General features: G+C 55.0%; 1 protein-coding gene across 1 annotated transcript; it reads left to right on the forward strand.

Annotated features, from left to right (window-relative positions):
* The first annotated feature begins 6,504 nt into the window (after window positions 1–6,504).
* Window positions 6,505–9,271, forward strand: DLX5 (distal-less homeobox 5). Its single transcript, XM_039550099.1, has 3 exons — window positions 6,505–6,964; window positions 8,163–8,347; window positions 8,580–9,271. Exons 1-3 carry the CDS (start codon window positions 6,610–6,612, stop codon window positions 8,910–8,912), a joined length of 873 nt encoding a protein of 290 aa, XP_039406033.1. The 5' UTR covers window positions 6,505–6,609; the 3' UTR covers window positions 8,913–9,271.
* The last annotated feature ends 1,550 nt before the right edge of the window (window positions 9,272–10,821 follow it).

Consider the following 10,821-nt stretch of genomic DNA (forward strand, 5'->3'; position numbering starts at 1 on the left):
TTTCAAGGACAAAGATGTAATTCAAACATGGATACCAGAAAAAGAAAAGTCTTTTCCTCTATGCTTATAAATATGGTGGTGACCTTACAGAGCCCCTTGAAGAGACAGCACTGACAACGCAGCCAGTGACATCCAACTTCCCTGCAGGGCTGCTCGCAGCTGCAGACTGGATTGTGAAAGATGAAAGAGAAGAAGGTTCCCCTGTACTGCATAGGGAACTTTTAGGAGACAAAGTTTGAATTATGGTAGTGTATGTTTCAGTGGAGGACACAAAACCTAAGGCAGCAGATGAGATGAAATAAATTAATATAGCCCTGGAATTACATGCGCAAAACCAAGCATGTATTTACTTTTAAAATATTAGTAAAAAGGCTATAACTGAAGAACTGGACATAAAGCGGGTTTTATGACAGATGTAAGTTATTAATTCATTTTGTAGATAAATTCTACTGCTAGCTAGAGTATGTAGCATATATGGTGAGTGCATATTGATAAACTTAATAGATAAGACCAAGCAGACTGTGTAAGGAATAAGTAATAGGGACAGAACCATATGACAAGAGATGTGCATTTGCCACTTTGATCTTTAACCTGCAAGGTGTCCTTGTCCCTTGTTCAGTGTCCCTTCCCATATTCACTGTTCCCACCATTTAATTTCTTCATGGATTTGTATGGTTTAACACTGCCTGACTTGAGCTGATTACACAGGCATTAGCTAAGCAGGAGTTTTCAAGAGTTTTTCCTAAGGCTGCCATCATCTGCAAATCCTTCAAGGTCTAAATTATAAAAGTTTGGCTGACCTCTATAGGAAAACAACATATTAGATCATTATTAAAAGAGCAAAAGGAAAATTGCAAGCTTAATTCCTGAGATTTGTAAGTTAAAATCCACAAGGGCCCGGAGGCGGGCTTCCCTGAGCCCCTCAGCCAGCAGCCCTGCCCTGCCCTGCCCTGCCCCACTGAAATCACTCCAAAGGGCCTGAAGAGCTGTGCCTCAAATTCTTTGGCCGGTCATCTTTTAACAGGGATGTCAGAGATCTGGGAAAGCATTCCTGTGGCATTGGGATGCAAAGGGATTTATCTCACATCTGAAGTCCTGCAGAGAGGCAGCAACCCTGCTCCTATCTGAGAGGCCGACAAGTGAGTTACAGCTGAAGGAGATGTGACAGGTGAGAGAGAATAAGCAGGGTGAATGCCTGTGCTGGAGATGAATCAACCCTCTTCCTCGAGGAGCAACTGCCTTTGGCTACCCGGAGCTAAAAGCTGCAGTAATAAATTTTAAGGCCTGAAAAGATCATTACAGTCATCCAGCCCAGCTGCCCACTCATCCAGGATGCTGAATTTCCTGAAGTCATTCATGCCTGCCCCTCCTGCTACCACAGCTGAGGTCCTTTCCTCCTCTGCTCTTGGCTGGAGACCCTTCCCAGTATGTCACTGCCATCACCGTCTGCCGTGCCAGACGTCTGCAGTGCCCTGTGGCACTGCTGCTGGGCAGCAAGGGCAGCTAGAGCAAATATTTTCCCTGTAGTGTTTCTGGCAAAGAGAGATTTTACATTCAGCTCTCCAGTGGTGCTGGCTCATGCTCTGCATCAGAGCAAGAGCTCCAGCAGCAGCTTTGCCCATACGGCTCCAGATCCATGTTCAAACATCTGTTATGGAAACTTGAGGCAACTGCACAAGGAGCCATGCTTCTGCAGCTCTCACTGCTGACCCAAACTGCAGATCTGGAGAGGGCTCCATCTGCTTTGTGTCTTGGCTTTCTTGGAAAACACTGGGCCTCACATCAGTTGAAGAACCCACAGTTATTGGAACAACAACACCCAGCTACCTGAGGAGAAGGCGGGTAGAACAACTCCATTGGGAGAAGTTGGGTTTTCTGATGATGGTTCTCTGATGGCCTCCATGACCTTAGAAAAAAGCCAGTGTTACACTGCAATGGAAGCACATGGGCTGGAAATGGGAAAAAAAAGAGTAGGACAGGCTTTTCCTGAGAGATCCTGCCCAGCCCAGAGCAGATCTCCATATTTGTTGAGATGGGTCACATCCATGTTGAGCCCTTGAATGGAAGAATAATGTGAGTTCCCCATCTGCCCCATGAGTTCATGTGGACGGAACTCCGAAAGGTAAAGGAATGGTCAAGTTCACTGAGTATTTCCCTTTCTGGAGGAGCAGGCCATGACTCAGCTGGGACTGCAAGGCAATGCCTTGCCTTGGGAAGGTTGTGATGCATCAAGAAACAGCTAAGCAACGCTTCAGCAACCCTGGAAGGCATGCCCTGAGAAAGAAGGGAAAGGGGGATGCAGGCAGGAGTCTTGCATCTCCAGGAAAGCTCTTAACGTCATCTTGTCCCCCACCTTTGGCTCAGCCTGCTACAGCTGACCTTAACAAGGACCTCTAGCTCCTCTCTTCACCCATGTTGGTGCAATTTGGGGGAAATAGGTGCAAGTGTACACTTGTCATGTCAGCTGCTTGGCAAGTGAAAGAGACAGTCACTGTTTGCCCTAAAAAGAAAATTCTAATTCCTAACATTGTATGTCACAGTTTTTATGCGCTGTGCAATTTACAGGCTGGACAAGCGAGGCCAGCAGAGCCTAGTCTGTGGCCAAGCCTGGCAGTGAGTCCATCAGCTATGGAAATGCCAAAGTGACAGGTTTGCTTCATTAACTGGAGGCCCAGAGTTTCTTGGGCATGCACAAGAAACTGGAAGAGAAAACAGTGTTCCAGGGGTGGGAAATTACCAGAACCTAGTGGACGCTTTGGGATGGAGGGCTAAATCAGTGCCTGCACCAGTGTTTGAGGGGCCAGACAGGCTTTGATCCCAAGTTCACATGTGCATCCTTCCATCAACACAAATGACCTTCACAGGAACACAAATATCCTTTCCTTTAGGAGTGACTTAAGTTCCCCAAGGCAGAGCATGTTGTGCCTAGGTGGAGACTTGCCCATTTTCCTCTCTCTGAACCAGCTGCACCCAAAGCCAAAGGCTCTTCAGAAAGCTACTGAAAGGTGAACAAAAAGTCTTAGATGCCTTCCCTGAGTTTTCTGTCATGTTTATTTCTCCTTTCCTGCTTCCAGTTGCTGCTTCCCAAAATCCTTTCCTGCATTTCTCCCTTTATCACTGTCTTGTGAACATCCTTCTGGGCAGTTCACTAGCCCTCTCCACTGGATCCTCAATAGATTTTGCCCATAGTGAAAATTACAAGACTTTTTACTTTGAAGCAGAATTTCTTTTTGGCCTTAGGTGAGAACACAAGGACTTTCAGTCCCTTCGCCTCTTCATTCTGAAAATACTCCCCTAGGTAAACAAGTCCTAAGCCTAAGGTGAGGAAAGTCCTCAGTTGTTGAAGTTGTTGAATGGCAATCACCATGTTCTGATGCTGTAAAACAAGAGTTAATCCATGTTTCCACTGCGGAGGGCTGTTTGGGGCTTTTTTTTTTTTTAAGGAAGGGAAAAAATTTCCTTTCATTCTTTGCCAGCAATTTCCGTGCAAATAAAGTTTCCAGCAAAAACTCGGTGCCCAAGAGAGAATATTTTATCCAGAAAGTGAAAGATTTTCTGTGAACAATTGCAAGATTTTATCCAAAAGTCTGAAAGGCTCATCCGAAATACTTCGCTCGTTGGCTGGAAACAAAGCGCTGCAGAGCGAGCGGGGACGGAGAGCGCTCTGTGAACCCGGGCGGAGGGTTCAGCCGGTGGGGATGCTCCCGAGCCAGGACCGGGGAAGGGCGGGGCGGCCGGCGGGCACCGGCCGGGACACAGCGCCCGGCCCGCCGTGGGGCTCGGTCGGGGCCCCAGCGCCCGGCCCCCGCGGCAGCTCCCAGGCGCAGGCGGGAACAATCGCCGCGTTGTCCTGCCGCGGCCGCCGGCCCGGCGGCTCCCGCGCCCCGGTCCCCGTGCCCTGCGGGGACAGCGCTGGCGGGGCCGCCCGGCTCCGCGCCCGCCGCCGCCGCTCAGTCTGGCCCCGGCGGGGGCGGCGGCGGCGGCGGGGCGGGAGGGGCGGCGCGCAGGTAGCGGGCGGCGCTGCGGGCCCGCGGCCACGCCGGGGCGCTCTTGCCACGGGCACGGCCAGCGCGCGCCTCCGGGGCGGCCGCGGCGCCCCCGCGCCCCGAGCCGGCAGCGGCGGCGCTGCCCGGACACACGGACACGGCCGCCCGCCTCCCCCGAGCGGCAGCGGGGCTCGGGCCCGGACCGGCCGCGGGGGCCCCGGGCAGCCGCTCAGGCGACGCGGCGGGCATGTGCCGGTAAACAATGACCATATTGTGAAATGGAAAACAGACTCCGGCTCCCTCCGAACCGCCCGCTCCCACCGGATGTGTTAAATAAAAACCGCTGGGGGAAAACAGCAGAAAGGCAAGAAAATCGGGTTCGGGCTGGGAAGGACGGGGGGCAGGAAACCCGCAAACAGGCGGATTTGTGTGCCCTCAGCCCCGTAATCCTCGCACGGACTGCAACGGCGGCGGATGCCTTCAGAAAAAAATCAGCTTGGGGGGTTTGCGGTTGGATCTGGTGGGCTTCTGCTTTTTTTTTTTTCCTTTTAATATCGAAACTTTTTTTTGTCCCCTGCTCTGCTACTGAATAAAACAGGAACAAACTTCTCTGCTGCAGGAAACCGATCCAGATTTCCCCGGGGAGCTATACAAGCAGCCGTGTCGGGACGGCTTGGCCGGGACCCGCCGCGGCCCCAGAGCTGCCGGGGCTGGGTGCGAGGCAGGCGCCCCTCTCCTCTCCCGTTCTCTCCCTTAAAACGGCACCTTCCTGCCCGGACGTGTTGAAGTGCAGTGCCCTGGAATTTATGACACAAATGGGCTTTCCTCCCCCCTCTCCCCCTCTTCATCTGCTTAAAACCTCTACCGACCCTTCCAGCTGGATGCAAACTGGGAGCTTTAATAAATTTGCTCTCCCCTTCCCCAGTCGTAAACATATATATCTCTCTCCGGTTCCTCTCTTTACAAAAAAAAAAAAAAAAAAAAAGGTGTGAGGGGGAGATATTTCTAATGGATTTAAGTAAGTGATTCATAGAATGAAATGCTTAGGGATTTGTTTAATGTGATTTTATATGAGCTGTGGACATTTCCAAAGCAAACAATAAGTTCAAGTACAACATGCACGGTTGTGTTACAAGCGTTACTCAGATGGCTGGGAGATCTTCGGTGAGCAAACAGGCTAAATCTGGAGAGTAAACAACTTCAGAAAAATCTACAACTCCAGGTCACTGAAAACAGCCTTTTATTTGTTTTCCTTAGTGTCTAGTAAAATTTGATCCTTTTTTTTTGCAGCACTGCTGTAAAATCACCAGGGACGGGCATCACCAGCCCGTGGCTCTCCCCGGCCCAGCCATAGAGCGCGTTGCCTGGGACCTGAGTGCGTAGATGGGCGCGAAAGAACGGGTGCAGGTGAAGGAGGGTGCTGCTGGCCAGAGTGCTGTGAGGAGGACACCCCCGCACAGCGCCGGTCACTTCTGGGGGGCTGTCACCCGGAAAGAGGGTTCTTGCGACAACCTCCAAGTGGAGAAACCCCACGACGGCCTCACAGTCGTCCTGCCCACGCGTGAGAGTGATTTGAGCTCCCTTCATGAGGGGCTCCTGACCCTGGGCCGCAGCCGGACCAGACGGTGAGCACCGCCCCGGCCGGGTGAGGAGCGCACACTCGTGGGGCCGAGCGGTCACAAGCGCACCCGGAGGGGCGCCGGAGCTGGCGAGAGAGTCGGGGGCTCTCCGCCCTTGGCCATCGTGCTACGGGCAGGTCGCCTTTCGCAACATCCGCGGCGCGGGTGCCCCTAGGCCGTATGGTGCCACTAGGAGCTCCCCCACAGCCCCACGGCCGGGCATCATGCCGGGAGTCTCCCGCCTGTCTCCGGGCCGTTCTAGGGTCTTGGAAATGCAGGAAATGATGTAACTAAAATTCAAGATACTTGGGGGTAATAGGGTTTGCTGTATTTAGCGCGGAGGTCCCAGACGGCGTTCCCCCGGGGAAGGAGGACGATCCGAAGGAAACAGCACGGTCAGACTGATGGTTATTGTCACCAGATCAGAAATCGAGTTGGGAACCAGGAGTGCCCGGTGCGGTGCTCCCAAGCCATCAGCGTAGCCAGAGGGGAGCAAACAGCAAATCCGAGGGGCCTGGCTGCAGCCCTCCCCCAGGGCCCTGCGGGAGGAGGTGCGGGGGCACCGGGCTGCAGGGCGGCGGGGCTCGCCGTGCCCCCTCGCCGGCTGCAGGGGTGGGGGGAGCCGGAAACCTCCCAATCGCGACGCTCCGACTCGGAGATTGCTGTTGGTATTCACTTAAAAAAGAGGTTGAATGGGACTTTTTTTCCTCTTTTTTTCCCCCCTCTTTTTTTTTTTTTTTTTTTTTTTTTTTTAGCCGAAGCTTTGTTGTGCTAAACTAGTTGGACGAGTTAGGGTGTCGCTGCTCCCGATTGCTCTGGCCAATGGAACCCGATCCACCCTGCTGTGCGTAAGAGCGCAATTAAGGATTTAACCAAGCCTATGCTGCGCCCCAGCCAGCAGTCTGCCGGAGACAGACACCGCGCCGCAGCCTCCTCCCCCAGACATGTCTGCTTAGACCCGAGCAGCCCCGCCGCCAGCCCCAGCCCGCCGCCGGCTCCGAGCTATGACAGGAGTATTTGACAGAAGGGTCCCCAACATCAGATCCGGCGACTTCCAAGCTCCTTTTCAGACGGCTGCAGCCATGCACCACCCGTCCCAGGAATCTCCCACTTTACCCGAGTCCTCGGCTACGGATTCCGACTACTACAGCCCGGCGGGGGGAGCCCCGCACGGCTACTGCTCGCCTACCTCGGCTTCCTACGGCAAAGCACTCAACCCCTACCAGTATCAGTACCACGGCATGAACGGATCTGCCGGGAACTATCCTGCCAAAGCCTATGCAGACTACAGCTACGCCAGCCCCTACCACCAGTACAGCGGGGCTTACAACCGCGTCCAGAGCTCCGCCAGCCAGCCAGGTGAGGGCCGGGAGTGTGTGGGAAGCTCCCGTGGCTTTGGGGAGGCTGGGGGAGCGCGCCCCGGCACATCCCTGACCCACGGACCACGGGGATGCGCCTTTCCCTGAACCAGAAGGGAAACTAAAAATAAATAAATAAATGGGGGGGGGGGGGGAAGAAAATTTTGGGGTGGGAGGAAAAAGTGGAGAGCTGGTCTACTGGTCTATTCTTTTTGACCAGCCCGCATGATCTAAACTACAAATCGTAGGACTAGTGCTTTAGCGCTTCTGTCAGTTGCCCCCGGGCCCCCACGGCTACCTCCCTCCTCCTTCCCCCGCAGGAAGAGGGAGAAAATAGCCGAGCCTTGTTGCGTGTCTCAAACTCAGGTTCGCGGTGTTGAAGAAAGTTTCCTTCTCCCTGTGCTGGAGGGGCGGGGGAGGAGACTGGGAGGGGGAGCCCAGCCGTGGCGGGGCTGCGAAGCCGGGAGGGTTTTTCACCAGAAAGCGTCGTGGTTGAAGTGCTTTACTTATTTGTAACTTGCTGTAGGGAAAAAAAAAAGAAAGAAAGAAAAAAAAAAAAAAGAAAAAGAAAAAGAAAAAGAAAAAGAAAAAGAAAAAGAAAAAGAAAAAGAAAAAGAAAAAGAAAAAGAAAAAGAAAAAGGGGTCAGGAAGAAAAAAAAAAAAAAAACCCGTGGTGAAGCCAAGCGGCTGGGGCTTGGCTGGGACGAGTGCGGTCGCGGCGGCGCTTGGGGACACGCCGGCGGCGGCAGGGGGGAGGCGCGGGCGTGCGGAGGATGTGGTCAAAGCCTAGGGTCCGACTCCGCTCCGGACCGAGCTCTTCCCAGCAGGGCCCCAACCATCCTCCCAACGCCCGCGGCGGCCGCGCATGCCCTGCGCTCCCCGCCCGCGCAGCGCTGCGCGCCCGGCAGGATGCCCGGGACGGGCGTGGGAGGCGGAGGAGGGCCAGGGGTGGCCGACGTCGGTGTGGAGGGAGCGGGTTCCCCCCCGTCTCACCGCGGGGAGCCGGCGGAGGCTGCGCGGGGCCGCCGCCCGGCTGCGGGAGCCCCGGGGGAAGCCGCAGGGGCCCGTCGGGCCGGCGCCGCTGCCCGGCCCGGCCCGCGGGCGGGATGCCGCCCCGGCGGCGCAGGCTGCGCGGCGCGGAGAGGAGCCTGTCGCGAACTTAACGTCTGCGTCTCTCTCCCGCTCTTGCGCCCGTGCAGAGAAGGAGGTGGCGGAGCCAGAGGTGCGGATGGTGAACGGCAAACCAAAGAAAGTGCGCAAACCCCGGACTATTTATTCCAGCTTTCAGCTGGCAGCGTTGCAGAGGAGGTTTCAGAAGACCCAGTACCTCGCCCTGCCCGAGCGGGCCGAGCTGGCAGCCTCCCTGGGACTCACGCAGACACAGGTACCACGAGTGGCTCTGCTCGGCCCGGCCCGGCCTGGAGGGTCCATAACCCCAGGTTCAGCCCGGTGCCGCGGGAAGGTCTGGATCGGCCCCCGCGGAGGGGCGGGAGGGCGGCGGGGTGCGGGGCGCCGCAGCCGCGAAGCACCGGCTTGCCAGGCGGGCATTAATGGTGTCGCTTTCCCTCCCCACTCCCTCTTTCCTCCCTTCTCCTCCCCTCCTGCCCCGCTCCTAGGTGAAAATCTGGTTTCAGAATAAAAGATCCAAGATCAAGAAGATCATGAAAAACGGGGAGATGCCTCCGGAGCACAGCCCCAGCTCCAGCGACCCCATGGCCTGCAACTCTCCACAGTCACCTGCGGTTTGGGAACCTCAGGGCTCGTCCCGCTCCCTCAGCCATCATGCCCACGCACACGCTCACCCTCCAAACTCCAACCCGTCCCCTGCATCCAGCTACCTGGAGAGCTCCACTTCCTGGTACCCCGCTGCCAACTCCATCAACTCCCACCTCCAACCCCACGGCTCCCTACAGCACCCGTTAGCGCTGGCCTCTGGGACGATTTATTAGAGCCTGGCCCTTATTATTTTATTTTTTTTTTTGTTGTTGTTCCTTGGACTCCTGTGTTTTACTGTTAAGGAATAATAACGAAAGGAATGCATATGGGGAATTTTTAAAAGGGAAAAGAAACAAAAAGATTAAAATGTGTAAAGCTTGTGCATGTAACTTATTGCATTTCAAAGGAAACCCTTTTTTATACAATACGGACAATTTTTGGCTCAGCTGTGGACACTATCATTGGTGCCTTGAAATCTATGACCTCAACTTTTCCAGAGACTTTTTTCGATGTTATTTTAACCCTGTAAATAATTGTAGATAGAGGAATTAAACTGTATATTCTGAATAAAATAAAATTATTTCGACCACGAGAAACGTTTCCAAATTACCCCTTCTTCTGTTAGTAAGAGGGAAAAAATATAATACTAATTTGCTTGCAGAAAGAAAGTGAGAAAAGAGGATGGGAGCTGAGTGTTCACGTTCTGTTCCAGTGCCGTACAGTGCCACCACAGTCCGGGCGTGCTGGCAGGATCTGGCCCTTGCAGGTACCCGCAGGCGAGCCGAAGGGCGGCGGTGCTCTCTCCCCGCTGGGAAAGGGGCTCTGGCAAGACCGCGTACGTCTTACTGCATAGTGCTTTAAGCTGAAGGGAAAGCTGCCCATCCTGACGCGAGAAAGCAAATCTCTCGCCTTAAGCCGCCCCGAATCCCCGAGAGCAATTAGCGTCGAGAGCTGCACACTCCACAGCCCATCAGTCGCCCGTGTGCACTCGGCTAATTATACAAATTACGTTTCCGTCAAAGGGAGCCACTAAATATGAGAAAAGGATAAAATGAGGGTTCCGCTCCCCTCGCTCCTGCCAAAAGCCTGCGGCCGCTCCGACTGAAGGAGGGACGTTGCAGAGGTACCTTTATTGTTTTTGTTTTATCTCTACCCGATTTAGGGGAAAATACCCTTGCGTCAGAGCAGTCGCTAGCTCTGCCCGGTGCTGGAGGCACGGCTTGGGCGAGATGGCCGGAGCACTGCCCACTGGAGCGGGCCACTCGCTCGGAGCGTGGGCTCTCTTCCAGTAGAAATCCAGGCCCGCGGGGCCCCCGCGGCGGAGCACGTTCCCACGGGGACCCCTATCCTGGGGGGCAGCGGTAATTCACGGCCGTGCGGGGTACGGCGACAGCAGCGAATGTGCCAAAGGCGTCGCTGGAAGGATCCCCGAGATGAAAGATGCCCCTCTGGCAGCTGAGGCTGGCGAGGAGAGTGCTGGAAGGGGGGGAGGCGAGGCCTGAAAAGGCACGCTCCTGCCCTGGAGCGCACTTACCTGTCTCCAGTCCTCCTCCCCGCTGCCCTCCCCCTCCTTTCTTCTCCCTCCTTTCCTGCCTGCCATGTTTTGTGCGTGTGCGTGAGTGTGGTGTGCGTAGTTTTCTCCCCAAAGAAAGAAGCCCGGGTTTGCTGTTTTGTAACAGGTTTGGGGGTTGGTAAATGTCTTGCAGTACAATAGACCAGTTTGTTCGGTTGTGCTCCCTGCACGCCGGGGAGGGTGCGGGGGTGCCGGCGGCAAGGGCGGCGGGGGCCGCGGCCGGCTGCCCACCCCTGCCCGCTGCCGGAGAGCGGCCGCCCCGCCGCGGTGCCCCGCTGCTCCCCATCCCTTCTGCGGTTCTGGTGACCGTCTCCTGTTCATTTTACGCGCAAGGTTTCAGGGACTTTCCGCGACTCTGGGGCTGAGGAAAAGGTCGGCTTTGTCTCTTCTGCTCACTTCCATGCGGTGCAAAAAATTTTTGAAAAACTTGACCTTTTCATTTTCTTCCGTTCTTTTCCTCATTTCCCTCTAGACAAGCATTCAACCTGCAGTAAGAGATTCTCCCCGAGGTCACTTCCCTTTGCAGAAAGGTTTGGACACAAGAGGTGGAAGTCAATTTCCCAGGTGGG

Source organism: Corvus cornix, chromosome 2 (assembly GCF_000738735.6).
Source record: "Corvus cornix cornix isolate S_Up_H32 chromosome 2, ASM73873v5, whole genome shotgun sequence".
Taxonomy (NCBI): Eukaryota; Metazoa; Chordata; class Aves; order Passeriformes; family Corvidae; genus Corvus; species Corvus cornix.